The sequence below is a fragment of the Borostomias antarcticus genome, assembly GCF_949987555.1.
Source record: "Borostomias antarcticus genome assembly, chromosome: 3".
NCBI lineage: Eukaryota > Metazoa > Chordata > Actinopteri > Stomiiformes > Stomiidae > Borostomias > Borostomias antarcticus.
Window position 1 is genome coordinate 14,847,022 of NC_140236.1, and position 17,500 is coordinate 14,864,521.

General features: G+C 47.2%; 1 protein-coding gene across 2 annotated transcripts in view; it reads right to left on the reverse strand.

Annotated features, from left to right (window-relative positions):
• Window positions 1–17,500, reverse strand: part of LOC311307632 (segment polarity protein dishevelled homolog DVL-1-like) — a 40,497-nt gene that overhangs the window by 8,980 nt on the left and 14,017 nt on the right. For both annotated transcript variants that reach the window (XM_084436463.1, XM_084436464.1), the window contains exons 5-12: window positions 8,344–8,482; window positions 8,113–8,206; window positions 7,215–7,284; window positions 5,721–5,860; window positions 2,471–2,547; window positions 2,089–2,156; window positions 1,809–1,886; window positions 55–189 (exon numbers count right to left, since the gene is read on the reverse strand). In XM_084436463.1, the coding sequence (XP_084292589.1) occupies window positions 55–189; window positions 1,809–1,886; window positions 2,089–2,156; window positions 2,471–2,547; window positions 5,721–5,860; window positions 7,215–7,284; window positions 8,113–8,206; window positions 8,344–8,482 (801 nt within the window). The remainder of the gene's footprint in view (window positions 1–54; window positions 190–1,808; window positions 1,887–2,088; window positions 2,157–2,470; window positions 2,548–5,720; window positions 5,861–7,214; window positions 7,285–8,112; window positions 8,207–8,343; window positions 8,483–17,500) is intronic.

The following is a 17,500-nucleotide window of genomic DNA, read 5'->3' on the forward strand; positions in this document are numbered from 1 at the left end:
TTCATTTCCAACTGGCTCCGCCCCCTTTTTGCATGGTCGCTGCAGCGCTCTCACCGATGACGGCGTTGGAGATGGTGATCTTCAACCACATCCTGTCCCGGATCTCCAGGCCGGAGTCTGGCAGCTGCATCACCTTGACGATGGTCGCCATGTCCGTCTTGCTGGCAGAGAGCGGCAGGTCGTCAAACTCTGGTGAGGAGAGAGAAGAGGGAGAGACCAGACTCTGAGATACTGTCTCTGGTGAGGAGAGAGAAGAGGGAGAGACCAGACTCTGAGATACTGTCTCTGGTGAGGAGAGTGAAGAGGGAGAGACCAGACTCTGAGATACTGTCTCTGGTGAGGAGAGAGAAGAGGGAGAGACCAGACTCTGAGATACTGTCTCTGGTGAGGAGAGAGAAGAGGGAGAGACCAGACTCTGAGATACTGTCTCTGGTGAGGAGAGAGCAGAGGAGTGACCAGACTCTGAGATACTGTCTCTGGTGAGGAGAGAGCAGAGGAGTGACCAGACTCTGAGATACTGTCTCTGGTGAGGAGAGTGAAGAGGAGTGACCAGACTCTGAGATACTGTCTCTGGTGAGGAGAGAGAAGAGGGAGAGACCAGACTCTGAGATACTGTCTCTGGTGAGGAGAGAGCAGAGGAGTGACCAGACTCTGAGATACTGTCTCTGGTGAGGAGAGAGCAGAGGAGTGACCAGACTCTGAGATACTGTCTCTGGTGAGGAGAGTGAAGAGGGAGAGACCAGACTCTGAGATACTGTCTCTGGTGAGGAGAGAGAAGAGGAGTGACCAGACTCTGAGATACTGTCTCTGGTGAGGAGAGAGAAGAGGGAGAGACCAGACTCTGAGATACTGTCTCTGGTGAGGAGAGTGAAGAGGGAGAGACCAGACTCTGAGATACTGTCTCTGGTGAGGAGAGTGAAGAGGGAGAGACCAGACTCTGAGATACTGTCTCTGGTGAGGAGAGAGCAGAGGAGTGACCAGACTCTGAGATACTGTCTCTGGTGAGGAGAGAGAAGAGGGAGAGACCAGACTCTGAGATACTGTCTCTGGTGAGGAGAGAGCAGAGGAGTGACCAGACTCTGAGATACTGTCTCTGGTGAGGAGAGTGAAGAGGGAGAGACCAGACTCTGAGATACTGTCTCTGGTGAGGAGAGAGCAGAGGGAGAGACCAGACTCTGAGATACTGTCTCTGGTGAGGAGAGTGAAGAGGGAGAGACCAGACTCTGAGATACTGTCTCTGGTGAGGAGAGTGAAGAGGGAGAGACCAGACTCTGAGATACTGTCTCTGGTGAGGAGAGTGAAGAGGGAGAGACCAGACTCTGAGATACTGTCTCTGGTGAGGAGAGTGAAGAGGGAGAGACCAGACTCTGAGATACTGTCTCTGGTGAGGAGAGAGAAGAGGGAGAGACCAGACTCTGAGATACTGTCTCTGGTGAGGAGAGAGAAGAGGGAGAGACCAGACTCTGAGATACTGTCTCTGGTGAGGAGAGTGAAGAGGGAGAGACCAGACTCTGAGATACTGTCTCTGGTGAGGAGAGTGAAGAGGGAGAGACCAGACTCTGAGATACTGTCTCTGGTGAGGAGAGAGCAGATAAGAGACCAAAGTCTGGTGAGGAGCAGGGAGAGGAGAGACCAAACTCTAGAGAGGAGAGGAGAGATAGCTCTGAGATGCTAGCTCTGGTGAAACGTCACATTCACAGAGAGAGAGAGAGAGAGAGAGAGAGAGAGAGAGAGAGAGAGAGAGAGAAAGCAATCTCAAATGCAGCAGTAGTAAGTGTGTGTGTGTGTGGTGGTGGTTAAGGTCATACCGTAGTGTGGGTAGGGTCCGGTCAGGGCAGTTGTGTGAGAAATCCAGGCCGCAGGGTCGATAGGCCTCACTGGCTCAGCTGGGCACACACACACACACACAGACACACACACGCACACACACACACACACACATTATAGTCATCACACCTCTGTTTAAAATGAATCTATTGAACAGGTATGAGCAAGATAAGTTGGAGTTTGGTCAAACGTTTTCAAAATTCACAAGGCGTGTGTTTATGTGTGTGTGTGTGTGTGTGTGTGTGTGTGTGTGTGTCTTACCTCTGGGGATGGTGAAGTAACTTCTTGGAGAGGGGTCCCAGCACTTGGCTACTGTTAGACTGATAGGCCTGCAGGACAGATACAGTCATCCATTAAACACACTCCTACTGAAGCCTAGAGCTACTGTGCTTTAGACCGTTATGACGAGTGATTAGGGGGAAAATATTATTCAGAAATATACAAGCACACCAAAGCAGTTTACAGTACATCACAAATCTCTGGTTAATACAGTACTCATACAGAGTTCTACAGTACCAGAGTTGTCTCCAAACAACCTTGGTCACACATAACCAGGGATACAAATAAAACAACAATCCTGTTCCTGTGAGAATACTTCGTACAACCAGAGTCCGGTTCTAGCGGTTCCACTCTGCTCTCTTACCCTGTTTTAGACACAATCTCTCTGAGGATCCTCACTGCGTCATCGTTGCTCATGTTCTCAAAGTTCACATCGTTCACCTGAGGGGGGGGGTCACAACAATAACAACAATAACAACAACACAACAATCAATAAAGGCTAGACGTGATGTTTTCTTTTTGCATTCGATTCTCTAATGTACCGGTTAGTTCATCTCTGGGGGATCAGCGCTAGGATTTTAGCTGCGCATGAAAGAGTGAATGCTAAGCTGCTTTGTATTATGCATAGCATGCATAGGCAGAGATAAAACGCATACTGAATGCTGCTAACCTGACGTGCCAGATGGTTTGCTTTGCATAACCATCAGGAAACTTGCGATTGGAAACTGTTTGGGGAAGGGCAGATGCTTTCAAAAACTTGGCAGGCGATTGGACGAACCGTCTGTCTATCACCATCGATCACGCATACCCGCCCCTGCTGCAGAACCCAAAGTTGCTGAGGCGCCCCCAAAATATTTTCTAAAAATAAATATGAATGATTTTTCTTTTTTTTCCAATATTCATTGAGTTTTCCCCCCAATATTCATTGAGTTTCATAATGAACTAATGAAACTGAAAAACTAAAACTAAACTAATGAAAGTGAAAAATCGTTAATATTTATTCACAATGTACTACGCTGACGTGCAGGGCACGTTGACGTTCACTGATGTAGCTAACGTACTACTAGCTAGCTACTGTAGTCGAAATGGCGCAGAAACACATTTTTGATTTATTTGGAAAGCCAAAGCCTTAAAACAAAAAAAGATGCAAGGGCGAGGACTTGACTGAGGCAGACTCGCTGGCGTCGCTGCCTACTGAGGCTGAACCTGGACCTAGTTCGAGCACCTCAGGCTCCGGAACGAGCAACGCACCCCCACCCCCCACCCTCTCCGAGTTTGACCGGGAGCAGGCCGGTTTCAGAGGCACCACATCAACCGACCAACTTTAGTTTTCCTGGAAGGTCTTTTGGAAAATAAATGTTTAAAGTCGCACAGAAATGGACGTTTGAGATCATCTAACTTCGGTAGTTTGATGTATTTCCGAAGCAAACAAGCTATGAGGGTGGGACATGCGTTTAGAGGAATTTGATTGGAACATTGACAAGTGGAGGGTTTTAAGAACTTTAGACAGATTCGATAGAAGGATAGCATTGATTGACGGGTGGATGTCGTGAGATTATTGGCCTAAAATCTAAGGTACCTGTTGTCGTCATTGCACGTGACCTACCGTTTTCCAGGAAGTAAGAAATTATATACTTTGATATAAGATTACAACAAAAGTAGAATTTTGTAATTTTTTTGGCATACATCATTGAATAGGTGAACACTATGACCAATTATGTGAACCAAAATGGGACAGAATGCTTTTTTCATTTCAGTGCGACTTTAATTGTTCATTCAATGCAAGCTGAATCAACAAATGGAGATGGCTACATTATATTGAGGATCGTGACTGCGTTGTTTGTTTTAGCTGTATCAACGCTAACTTCAACTGCTCCTCGCTGTCGTCACACCTGAACCCGCCTGGCGTAACGGTTTGTATTTCAAATTCCTCAGAACCAACGCTGATTGGCGAGATCTGTTTTCTGATCTGGCACAAACAGATCTCTTTGGAGAGTATCCAGACTGATTTGCGAGAGAAACAGAATGTGAGCTGGCGAAATCCGGACGGTTGCATGAGGCCAGGATGCTACTGCATCAACGGTAAACAGGCATGTGGGTAAAGCAGGGGGGGCGTGGCCAGAGAGCATCAGCCACACGTAGATCAAAGAGAAGCGAACACAGGGAGGAAGGGAGAGACAGAGAGAGAGAGAGAGAGACAGAGAGAGAGAGAGAGAGAGCTACAGGAAGGCGAGGAAAACACGGACGCTATTAACGGGCCACGACTCACAGACAGACATAAAGGCAGTCCATTTAGATCCTCTAAATCTACATCAATCTACTACATCTCTGGATTCTGTCATTCACTCACATGGCCTCTCCTTTCACTGCTATGCTGACAACACCCATCTGGTCCTGTCATTTTCCCCCTTTTGATACACAAGTGGAGACACACATAGCTGGGTGCTTGGCTGACATCAAGCTCAACCTGGACCAGACTGAGCTGCTGTTCCTCCCGGGGAAGGGCTGCCCGCACCAGGACCTGGCCATCACCGCTGATGACACAGTGGTGAATGCAAGGAATCTGGGTGTGACCTTGGCCTGGACGACCAACTGTCGTTCTCCGCACATATCATATCCGTCACACGGTCTTGCAGATTCCTGCTCTACAACATCAGGAGGATTCACCCTCTACTCAATGACAAAACGGCGCGGGTGCTCATCCAGACCCTGGTCATCTCCCGCCTGGACCACTGCAACTCCCTCCTTGCTAAACCCCTGGAACTTGTCCAGAAAGCTGCTCCTCGCCTGGTGTTCAACCACCCCAAGTTCTCCCACACAACTTCCCTTCTCCATTCCCTACACTGGCTCCCTGGCGGCTCGCATCCAGTTTAAAACTCTGGTACTAGCCTACGGGGCAATGAAAGGAACAGCCCCCTCCTACCTCCAGGCCATGGTCAAACCCTGCACCCCCTCCCGACCGCTACACTCTGCTACCTCGGGGCGACTGGTTGCCCCGTCACTCTGAGACCCCTACGGTCGATCGACGCGGCCACGGCTCTTCTCTGTCCTGACCCCGCAGTGGTGGAATAAACTGCCCACTGACGTCAGGACAGAAGAGTCACTGCCCATCTTTCGCCACAGGCTCAAAACTCATCTCTTCAAGAAGGACTACAACCATCCTCCCTCTTAAGCACCCATTGTATTTTTAAAATGCTATTCTTTGCACTTTGCCTTCAGCACTAGATTATGCTCTTAGTAACTTGTTATAGAAAGAAGATGCACTTATGAGTTCTGGCGAGTAGTAGTACATTGGCTTTTCCTACGTTAAATGGAATTATTGTGAGTCGCTTTGGATAAAAGCTTCAGCTAAATGACTGTAATGTAATGTAATGATTTCTGGGCACGTCATGGGTGACGCACGTCACACTCTCTGGGTATCAAATGCCATCGAAAAGTCCCAAGGCGGGTTTTTCATCAAAGAGACTTGACTTCCACTGACGCCGAGTCATCAGTGATATCTGTGAATCACTCCCCAACTATGAAACTCAGACAGAGAGTGAGGGCTGGGGTGTGTGTGTTTGTGTGTGTGTGTATGTGTGCGTGTGTATGCGTGCGTGTTTGTGCGTCTCTACCTGTAGGAGCATGTCTCCGGGCTCGATGCGTCCGTCCGCCGCCACCGCCCCGCCCTTCATGATGGAGCCGATGTAGATGCCGCCGTCGCCCCGGTCGTTGCTCTGGCCCACGATGCTGATACCCAGGAAGTTGTACTTCTCTGTCGCATGCACACACAGACAGACCAACGAGAGGAGAGGTCAGGCCTCGACGCCAGGTGACGGTGTTATCTATGTGTATCTATGTGTATATACAGGTGTGATACATCAATAAGTATATGTGTCAATGATGTACTGTATGTCATTCAACGAGTGTTAAAAAAAAAAAAAAGGTTATATTTTATATTTCTGTCAGTCTACGCATGTATATATAAACTTGTGATTATGAAAAAATTTACAACTTTCGGGGGGGGGGGGGGGACTTAGAGTTGTACTGAATGACATGGTACACCTTTACATCATTAACCCATATATAGATCTACTGTATGTGTATATATGTATTAAATCTATGTGCATATATGTATTGGATCTATTTGTATATATGTATACATGTTTTGTGCACATTATAGATCTCTGTATATATGTATAGATCTGTGTATATCTATGTGTATATATGTATTAGATTTATGTGTATATATGTTTAGATCTAGGTGTACTGTATATACAGTATGTATATATCGATGTGTATATGTGTATAGATCTATGTGTATATATGTATATATTTATGTGATATATATGTATATACTGTATGTATTAGATATATGTGTATATATGTATATATTTATGTGTATATATGTATAGATATATGTGTAATACATGTGCAGTATAGATATATGTGTATATACTATATGTATAGAGTATATCTATGTGTTTGTATAGAGACATGTTGGCTCCAGATGGAGAACTAGAACTAGGAGATGGAGGACAGGTCTAGGAGAGAGAGGACAGGTCTAGGAGACAGAGGAAAGGTCTAGGAGACGGAGGACAGGTCTAGGAGACGGAGGACAGGTCTAGGAGACGGAGGACAGGTCTAGGAGATGGAGGACAGGTCTAGGAGACGGAGGACAGGTCTAGGAGACAGAGGACAGGTCTAGGAGATGGAGGACAGGTCTAGGAGATGGAGGACAGGTCTAGGAGAAGGAGGACAGGTCTAGGAGACGGAGGACAGGTCTAGGAGACGGAGGACCGGTCTAGGAGATGGAGGACAGGTCTAGGAGAAGGAGGACGGGTCTAGGAGATGGAGGACAGGTCTAGGAGATGGAGGACAGGTCTAGGAGATGGAGGACAGGTCTAGGAGAAGGAGGACAGGTCTAGGAGACGGAGGACAGGTCTAGGAGACGGAGGACAGGTCTAGGTGACAGAGGACAGGTCTAGGAGAAGGAGGACAGGTCTAGGAGACGGAGGACAGGTCTAGGAGAAGGAGGACAGGTCTAGAAGACGGAGGACAGGTCTAGGAGACAGAGGACAGGTCTAGGAGAAGGATGACAGGTCTAGGAGACAGAGGACAGGTCTTACCCATGTTGAGCGTGACGGTGATAATGTTGAGGCTCATAGTGGAGTCTGTGATGCTGCTGAAGGATGAGGACTGGAGACGACAGCGGGAGAACGACTATGAGCAGCTCAATCAGGAACACACACTCCTCTCTCTCTCTCTCTCTCTCTCTAGTACACATGTACACAAGTACCATCTACAGCAGTAGTTCCCCCTTAATCTGTTCTCTTGGTACTGTAGGCTCCTCTTCCAAGAGTGCTAGATGCTCTGCACTGTTCCTGCATCATGCAAGAGTAACCTACAGTAAGAGTAACCTACAGTAAGAGTGACCTACAGTAAGAGTAACCTACAGTAAGAGTAACCTACAGCAAGAGTAACCTACAGTGAGAGTAACCTACAGTAAGAGTGACCTACAGTAAGAGTAACCTACAGTAAGAGTAACCTACAGTATAAGAAGTTCTTCAAGGACCCCACCCTTGTCTGTCTGACTACATGCTATTGTATGCTTACAGTAATACAATCACTATACGGACCCAAGAAGAGTTCATTTGCAAAAACATATCTCAGTTTTGATACATTTTGATAAATCATTTTTTTCAATCAAATATCGATATCAAATATCAATCAAATTGCAGTTGGGTTGTTTTGATTAAGTAAAGAATAGTGTTCTTAATCAAAACAACCCAACTGCAGTTTGATTGATGTTTGATATTTGATTCAAAAACTGATTTATCAAAATGTATCAAAACGGAGATATGTTTTTGCAAATGAACTCAGACATGTCTACATATTCTCTTCTTCAATATCATAGATAATTGAAACTCTCTTGAACACATGAATCAAATCTCAGAATCAATATCAGAAATCATCTCATCGAGCGCCAGCCGTGACCTGTTCCGTGGTGGTTGTGCTCTCTCTCACCCGGTCTATCTTGGCCACTTTGTGCCTCCGTCTGCGGCGCTTGTGTCGCCGCATCAGCTGGGAGGAGGAGCTCTGGTCTGTGGAGCTGCTGAGTCTGTCGGGCGGCGCGGGGAGGCGGGAGAGAGGTCAGACGCACGGTCATCACCAGAGAGGAATATTAGACAGGAAGTAGAATTGAGAGAGAGAAGAAGAGACAGCGAGAGAAACGTGTCAGGGAGGCCGTCCGTCTACCTGCTGGCGTCCTCGTCTTCCTCGCTGTCGACGAAGGAGCTGGACTCCAGCTCGCTGCTCATAACCGAGGCGCTGTCGTAGCCCATGGCCGAATCCCGCGCTGTGCGCTCTGACTTGGAGTGGCCGTTGATACGAGGGACTGGAGGGGGGGGGGGGGGGGGGAACAAGACAACGTCAGAGGTCAGAGGTCAGACCCCTTCTCATAGAGGAGAGAGAAGAAACTATGGAATAGTGAAGGGAAGAGAGATGGAAATGACAGACAGAAAGATACGTAGATAGATAGATGGATAGATAGATAGATAGATAGATAGACAGACAGACAGACAGACAGACAGACAGACAGACAGACAGATAGATAGATAGATAGATAGATAGATAGATAGATAGATAGATAGATAGATAGATAGATAGATAGATAGATAGATAGATAGATAGATAGATAGATAGATAGACAGATAGATAGATAGATAGATAGATAGAGAAACAGATAGATAAATAGTTAGATAAATAGATACATACAGACAGAGATAGATAGATTCCTATATATAGATAGATACTGTGGATAGGTACAGTAGATATATATATAGATAGATAGATAGATAGATAGATAGATAGATAGATAGATAGATAGATAGATAGATAGATAGATGGATAGATAGATAGATATAGATAGATAGATAGATAGAAAGATATATAGATAGATGTCTGTATATATATAGATACTGTGGATAGATACAGTAGATAGAGATAGATAGATAGATAGATAGATAGATAGATAGATAGATAGATAGATAGATAGATAGATAGATAGATAGATAGATAGATAGACGAGACAGAGAGATACAGTAGATAGAGATAGATAGATAGATAGATAGATAGATAGATAGATAGATAGATAGATAGATAGATAGATAGATAGATAGATAGATAGATAGATAGATAGATAGATAGATAGATAGATAGATAGATAGATAGATAGATATATTCCTGTATATAGATAGATAATGTGGATAGATATAGTAGATAGATAGATAGATAGATAGATAGATAGATAGATAGATAGATAGATAGATAGATAGATAGATAGATAGATAGATAGATAGATAGAGAAGAGACAAGACAGAGAGATACAGTAGATAGATAGATAGATAGATAGATAGATAGATAGATAGATAGATAGATAGATAGATAGATAGATAGATAGATTCATGTATATAGATACACTGTGGATAGATACAGTAGATAGATAGATAGATAGATAGAGATAGATAGATAGATAGATAGATAGATAGATAGATAGATAGATAGATAGATAGATACAGTGAGGCAAAGAGAGATCCAGAGAGAGAGAGAAAGAGAGTTGTATCACTTGACTGCTGAAAATGTCAAAAACATGTAATAACAAAGGCATGCAGATTGATTCAGTAATTCAGTATTGCCTAACACTATCGTGTCACAAACATGACATTGTACTGTAGTAGCTCTGACAGAGGGCTTACTGACTTACACCTGCCATACACCACGTATCACGTATCATGTTCATGAGGCACAGAGAGAGACAAAGTTCACCCAGAATTCCCCTCACCGCTCCACCCATACCTACAGTGCCAGGGGCGCGCCACCCTCTCAGGGTGACAGCGGATTGGCCGGAAAGGTCTGCCAAGGTGAAGACGGTGCGGCCGAGCTTGCGTTCGCCGAACGGAACCAAAACATTCCAGTAATGTGGTAGTGCCCATTGTTACCTCAGCCTGAAGGAGCCCTCTCTCTCTCTCTCACACACACACACACAAACACACACACACACACACACACACACACACACACACACACACACACACACACTCACTTCACACACACGCCTGCAGACCCGCTCTCATTCAAACGTTTCTGTCGGGACACGCAAACTCTCACACGTTCACGCACACGCGCGCATACTCTCCCACAAACTCATAAAGCCCAGGGGCCCCAGCAGGCCAGAGAGGGTATCGGGTGGGAAACCCTGCCTGTCTGTCTGTGTGTAAAGGCCCTCGGGGAGGAGCGAGGGTCGCTGCCCGGCCACCGGCAGACGGCTGACAGGCTCCAGCGTTTAGAGACTGGGGGGAGAGAGGAGAAACGCTGTGTGAGTCGAGAGACAACAGCCTAATCACACAGCAGCCTTCTGCTCGTCCAGCCCAATCACACACAGCAGGTGTGTCACAGTAAGACCCAGGTGATTTTTAATGACTGCCACGCTTGTGCACAGCAGTATTCATTTGTTCGAAGCTGTACAGTTACCATGTTCAGTAATTGTCCTAGAAACGGTGTGTTTAGGAATCTGAGCCAAGAAGAGCGATGGTCACTATGGCCAACTTCATGTGATCAACTACAGTGTCGGCACCTTCAATGCCAAGGTGCTTTCTATCCTCCATTTCACAGACTGGATTAGAAATATTCCTATTTCATTATTTGGATCCATAAATTAATTATCCCAGGGGATAAAAATATGCCAAATATGCCATCTGCTTAAACAGAGGCAGTAAAGGGGTAGGGTAGGGGTAGGTGATCAAATATGTCAAGCAAATCCCTTTTGATAACTTTTAGAGGAAACTGTAAAATAAAAATAATTCTTGTCTATTGAACCAAGTATAGCCTATTCTTCATCGTGAACATAAAACAAATAGTTTTTCACAGGCTCTGACCCTAGCTTATCATTCATACTGAAAAGATTAGTGTCTGAAACTCACAAACAGATGACATGATTTAGTAGCCAAACAAAATTGGATAATGGGGTAAACCCCCTTTACAAAACACTCTTTTTAGCTCTATAACAAAGTTATTTACTGTTCTAATTTATCAGGAAAATACGGTACGTTATGTTAACCACATGTAGCCTACGTACACAATTTATATTCAAAGTTTTAAATGTAACTGAAAATAACTCAAATATGCCGATTGACATCAACTACAGTATTGTCACACCATTCACTCAATCATCTACAGTCAACAAAGTCCTTTGCATGCGCTAATGAACAAACACTATTGTTTTCCAACTTACCACAACCGCTGCAGACGAGGTGCCTGTTCTAGCGACTCACACAAACTGAGCAAACTGAGAGTCCTTTGCTCCCCGCGGCACGCGACTACCGAGTGTCTGCTTTGATCCCTCTCCAACCAATCAGATGACTCTATCTCACAGCCCTGAGCTTGTCCTGCAAATGATGGGATTTGCAGATGAAGTGTGATTACATCTCTGCCATAAATCCCTCCGCACAGCGCTGCCCACACAAGACCCTCCGTTCAGAATGAGAGAGAAATGAAAAAAAGAGAAAAAAAATGAAAGTGTCCTAATTGCGAGATAACTTCCATAGCATGGAAAGGGAACAGAATCTGACATTGAGAAAAAGCCCAGTACCTTCTAGGTTTTGCTGCTGTATATTCCTAGACTGAGGAAGCTAAAGAAAATGCGTGATTCTCTTGTTGACATCAAACTAGGCTCACCAGTCCGGCGCGCGCACGCCGCCAGAGCGAGGGGTGAGTATCATGTGACCCGGATCCTCCCGCCCCCACGCAGGTAAGAGGTAAAAGCCCTGCGGCCATGAAACGGATCCTATCCCATAACCCCACGCTCCCCTCAGGGTGCACCTGCCCCCTCTGCTCCGAACGTCACCCTGAATCATTCAGCCTTTTCATTCCGTCACAAACAGCAGGAAAGCAGAGAACAGGGGATTTGTTTACCAGGGGTTGACACTTTGATTCAGCCTGTTCTCTGTCAAACAGCTCGTATTCAGGCAGACACAGAGGCACTTCAGCGGCGTGACGGACGGACAGGGGAATTCCTGCTCCAGAAGCCCGCGGGGTCCGGGCTGGGTCTGGGCTGGGTCTGGGCTGGGTCCAGGCTGGGCTGGGCCGGCGCACCGCGGCCGCCGCGACGAGCTCTGAGCAAATACAACCTGGCGTAATTGAATCAGATTCTATTGGGCAGCGTAAGCCATTTTTTATGAGCCACGAAGCTGCATGTTGATAAACAGGGACAGGTCTTGTCCTCTGACACTCTCATTTAATTAGAGCTACAGACAGGCGGAGGGAGGGAGGGAGGGAGGGAAGGAGAGAAGGAGGGAGGGAGGGAAGGAGAGGGTGCCAGCGCGCTATTTGGGGAAAGAGGCGCAGGGACCTGGCCTGACACATATCTTTATCTGCTTCTCTCTGCCCGGATCACAAGTTCACTGAAGTGACTGTAAAAATAAACCCAGAGGTGGTTTCCGAGTCACGGAGAGGTCAGCTGGGCTACATGAGGTCAACATGGCCGCTGATTTCTCCTCGCAAAATGAAAACAGTGTGATCGCTATGAAATTGAATGAACTGAATGACGCGCACGGCGAGTTAAAAAGGTTGCAGGCACACACTCGCGTGCGCACACACACCCAGCACACACACGCAGCACACACACACAGCACACACACGCAGCACACACGCAGACAGCACACACACACTCACACACACACACACATACTGTACACAGCAGTATGGTACATGAGGCTCTTAATCTCAGGGTCGTAGTGCTGGGCACAGCTAAACATTTCATTATACATGGTGCCCATATCATGAACTTATGAGAAAATAAGATTTATTTATTATGAAAATAAAAAATTTTGATCTTGAAAAAGAGATTTTAAAGTCGCACTGAAATGAAAAAAGCATTCTGTCCCATTTTGGTTCACATAATTGGTCATTGTGTTCACCTATTCAACGATGTATGCCAAAAAAATTACAAAATTCTACTTTTGTTGTAATCTTACAGTATATCAAAGTATATAATTTCTTACTTCCTGGAAAACGGTAGGTCACGTGCAATGACGACAACAGGTACCTTAGATTTTAGGCGAATAATCTCACGACATCCACCCGTCAATCAACACTATCTATTCTATCGAATCTGTCTAAAGTTCTTAAAACCCGTCCACTTGTCAATGTTCCAATCAAATTCCTCTAAACGCATGTCCCACCCTCATAGCTTGTTTGCTTCGGAAATACGTCAAACTACGGAAGTTAGATGATCTCAAACGTCCGTTTCTGTGCGACTTTTATCTCAATAGGTCTAAACCTGGTTAAATAAAGGCTCATGGGGAAAAAATGATAAATATATTTACAAACACCCATACACACATACACATACACACACACACACACACACACACTTTCTCTAAGGCTCTCTCCTCTCCCTGCCATCTCAGACTAATGGTTCAGTCTGTGCTCCTGCAGTAATTGTGCCACATAAATGAATGAGTCTTGAGCCGAGGAGTCTGGAGAACGGGAGCCGCACGGCCAGGCTTGATGATGTGATGAGCAGATCAGAGGGGGAGAGACGCAGAGAGAGAGATAAAGAGCTGGCTCTGCCTCTGGGCACAGAGAGAAGACAGACATGACAGACAGGCTCTGGCTGGGTGAGAACATGGAGCAGGGAAAAACAGGAAGACTAGATTTCAGGAAGTGCTGCTACCATAGAAGAATGTTTGCCATCCAGAAAAAAGGGACATGGGTGAAATGCCCCCCCCCCCAGATAGATAGACAGACAGACAGACAGACAGACAGACAGACAGACAGACAGACAGATAGATAGATAGATAGATAGATAGATAGATAGATAGATAGATAGATAGATAGATAGATAGATAGATCAAATGGCCAAAGGGAAAAAGCCAAGAGGAGTGGCGCAGTCTCAACGAACATCTGAGCGGAATACTTGAGCATTCTTTGCGAGGCACGGTGGAGCGCAAACTAATCTCGCTGAGCAACATAATCTACGAAGAGTGCAGACAGAGGTTTGGTGAGTGCACAGCCAAGAGAGCCACAGCACCAAGACTGAAAGGACGGCGGGAGAAACACATTGAAGAGCTCGTAGACAGCAGGCGCCAGCTGCGAAAGAGATGGAGGAAAGCAGCCCCAGAAGAAAGGGAAGGTCTCAAGCTACTGTGGGGCGACCTCAAGCAGAGGCTTGCAAAGCTGCGCCGGGCAGAGCGAATTAACAAGCGGAGGAAACGGAAGGAGAAGGAAAGGAAAGACTTCTTCAGAGACCCATTCAAATATGCCCGCCAGCTGCTGGATGAAAAGCGAAGCGGCAAGCTGATGATCTCCAAAGAGGACCTGGAACAGCACATCAAGGGCCAGTACATGGATGCAGCCAAAGAAACACCACTTGGCTCGCCAGGATATGTACCACATCCAGACACCCCAAGGACCCTGTTCGACACCTCCCCAACCAGGCTGTGCGAGATCAGAGAGGCCTTACAACTGTCCACAAGTGACGAAGATCTTATGGAAGTCCATGAGGGACATGTGGAAGAAGCAGTCCATTCCAGCTGAGTGGCAAGAGGCAGTCGGAATCTTCATTCCCAAGGAGGGACATTCCACCACCATCAGCCAGTTCAGGAGTATTGCCCTGCTGAACGTGGAAGGGAAAGTCTTCTTTACAGTCTTGGCAAAACGGATAGCTCGCTTCTTTGACAAGTTGTCAAAAGGCTGGGCTCCCAGGCTTTCCGGGATGTATCGAACACTCATCCATGATCTGGGAGCAGATACAATGCGCCAAGAGGGAGAAGAGCAACCTTCACGTGGTGTGGCTCGGCATGGCAAATGCGTACGGCTCTGTTCAACACAAGCTGGTTGAGTTTGCATTGGACTTTTTCTACATTCCAGCTTCGTCATCACCATCATAGCCAAGTACTTCAACAACCTGCACGAGTTTCTCGATGGATGGCTTTACAAGAGGGTGGCACCAGTTGGAAGTCGGCATTGCCATGGGCTGTTCCATATCGCCAATACTGTTTGTGGCGGCATTCGAAGTCATCCTCATTGGAGCGAGGCAGACAGCCAGAGGCCTGAAAACACCATCAGGTGGAAGTCTCCCGGCACTGAGAGGGTACATGGATGATGTAGGCCTACTGTAACAACCATTCTGCAGACAGCTCCATGTACAGCACGACTCCTCAAACGCCTTGATGAGCTGACACAGTGGGCAAGGATGAAGATCAAACCCTCGAAGTCCCGGAGCCTCTCCATCAGAAAAGGGGTGAGGGATGACAGGACGATGTTCACAGCAGGAGGAGAGAGGATGCTGGCAGAGCAACCCATCCGAAGCCTCGTGCGGGAGTACACATCAGAGCTCTCAGATAGGCAGATGGGGAAGTTGGTACAGAAGCAGCTGAAAGAGGGGCTGCCAGCTCCCTGGGAAGCTAAAGGTATGGTGCTACCAATTCACACTTTTCCAGCGTGTGATGTGGCCACTGAAAGTGGGCGAGATTCCATCCTCTGTGGCCAGCAGAATAGATGGAATTTCCAACTCCTACATCAGGAAGTGATTGGGCCTCCCCCGCTGCTTCTCTGACGCAGGCCTCTTCGGCAAGAACATGCTGCAGCTCCCTCTGAGGTCCATAAGCCTCGGATACAAACAGGAGAAGAGTTGCCTTGTACTCGAGCTAACAGAGTCTAGGGACGAAGCAGTGAAGGGCGCAGGGGTGACTATCCGCACGGGGTGCAAATGGAGCGCCCAGGAAGAGGTGGGCCAAGCCATCAGCAGACTGCAACACAAGGAGGTCCTGGGAAGAGCTCAGGTCAGCCGGGCAGGGCTGGGCTGGGGAGAACCGGTTCAGTTCTGGTCCAAAGCCACAAGGGAGCAGAGGAAGACCATGGTGAAGAGGTTTCACAAGTGGAGCGGGATCGCTACCTCATCAAGGCTGTGTCCCAGGGCAAGCAAGGAGCATGGACCCGCTGGGAGGACAAAACCAACAGGGTCATAACCTGGGCAGACATCTGGCGAACTCCACAGTCACGGCTCAGCTTCCTTGTGAGAACAGCGTATGTCACCCTTCCTTGTCCCCAAAACCTCTCCCAATGGTTTGGAAGCGAGGAAAAGTGTCCCCTGTGCAGTCGACACAGGCCTCCAACACATACTATCGGGGTGCAACGTTGCACTGGGTCTCCTGAGATGGCGGCACAATCAGGTGCTGAGGAAGTTGGCAGAGCAGCTGGAGGGATGCAGAGTTAGGGCAAACAACTCCTCAGATACCCTTCGACCAAACATCGCATTCGTCAAACCAGGAGAGGACGTGCAGAAGGCAGCGGTGGGAAGACCAACATGTCTGCTCACTCCGGGTAAGAAAAGGGAAATGCGCGCCGACCTGGGCACTCAGCTTGTCTTTCCAACCGAAATCACACAGACAACACTAAGACCAGATGTCGTGATGTGGTCTGCAGCTGCCAAGAAGGTCCTCATCATCGAGCTTACCATGCCATGGGAGGAGGGAATACCAGCGGCATACGAGTTCAAGCGGCTCAAGTACTCTGATCTGGCAGCGGAGTGCAGAGAGGGAGGCTGGACTGCGACCATCCACCCGGTAGAAGTTGGATGCAGGGGCTTTGTCGGGAAATCCACAATCCAGCTTCTCCGTGCTGCCGGGTTGACGGGGACAAGCCTGAAGAAGTCCATCAAGGAGCTGGCGGAGGAGGCAGAGAAAGCAAGCTACTGGTTGTGACTACGGAGGAGGGACATGAGTTGGGGCTCAACATCCCAATGAGGGCAGCTGCAGGGGGTGGCGGGGAGACGTCTCCACAAGCCACTGCCCCCCCCACCTGGAGATGTACTGGTCTGGGGGCGAAACATCCATGAACGGTGGTACCAGCTGATGACCCTGCAGTTGACCCAAAGTGCACTGGAGGAGGTGCAGCAGGCAGAGATGCCAAGCAGATAAAACACCATCTGTACCTCGCAACTGATAGATAGATAGATAGATAGATAGATAGATAGATAGATAGATAGATAGATTGATAGATAGATAGATAGATAGATAGATAGATAGATAGATAGATAGATAGATAGATAGATAGATAGATAGATAGATAGATAGATAGGTAGATAGATAAATGTGTGTGTGTATTCTTTCTGTGAAGCACATTGTGTTGCTGTTGCCTCTGTGTATGAAATGTGCAGTCAGTGTTCCTGGCTCATAACATATTCTGCTGAAAAGACCTGGCGTTTCCAGTCACTGTGGAGAGAGAGAGAGAGAGAGAGAGAGAGAAAGAGAGAGAGAGAGAGAGAGAGAGATAGAGAGGGGAGAGAGAGAGAGAGAGAGAGAGAGAGAGAGAGAGAGAGAGAGAGGGACAGAGAGCGAGAGGGAGAGAGAGA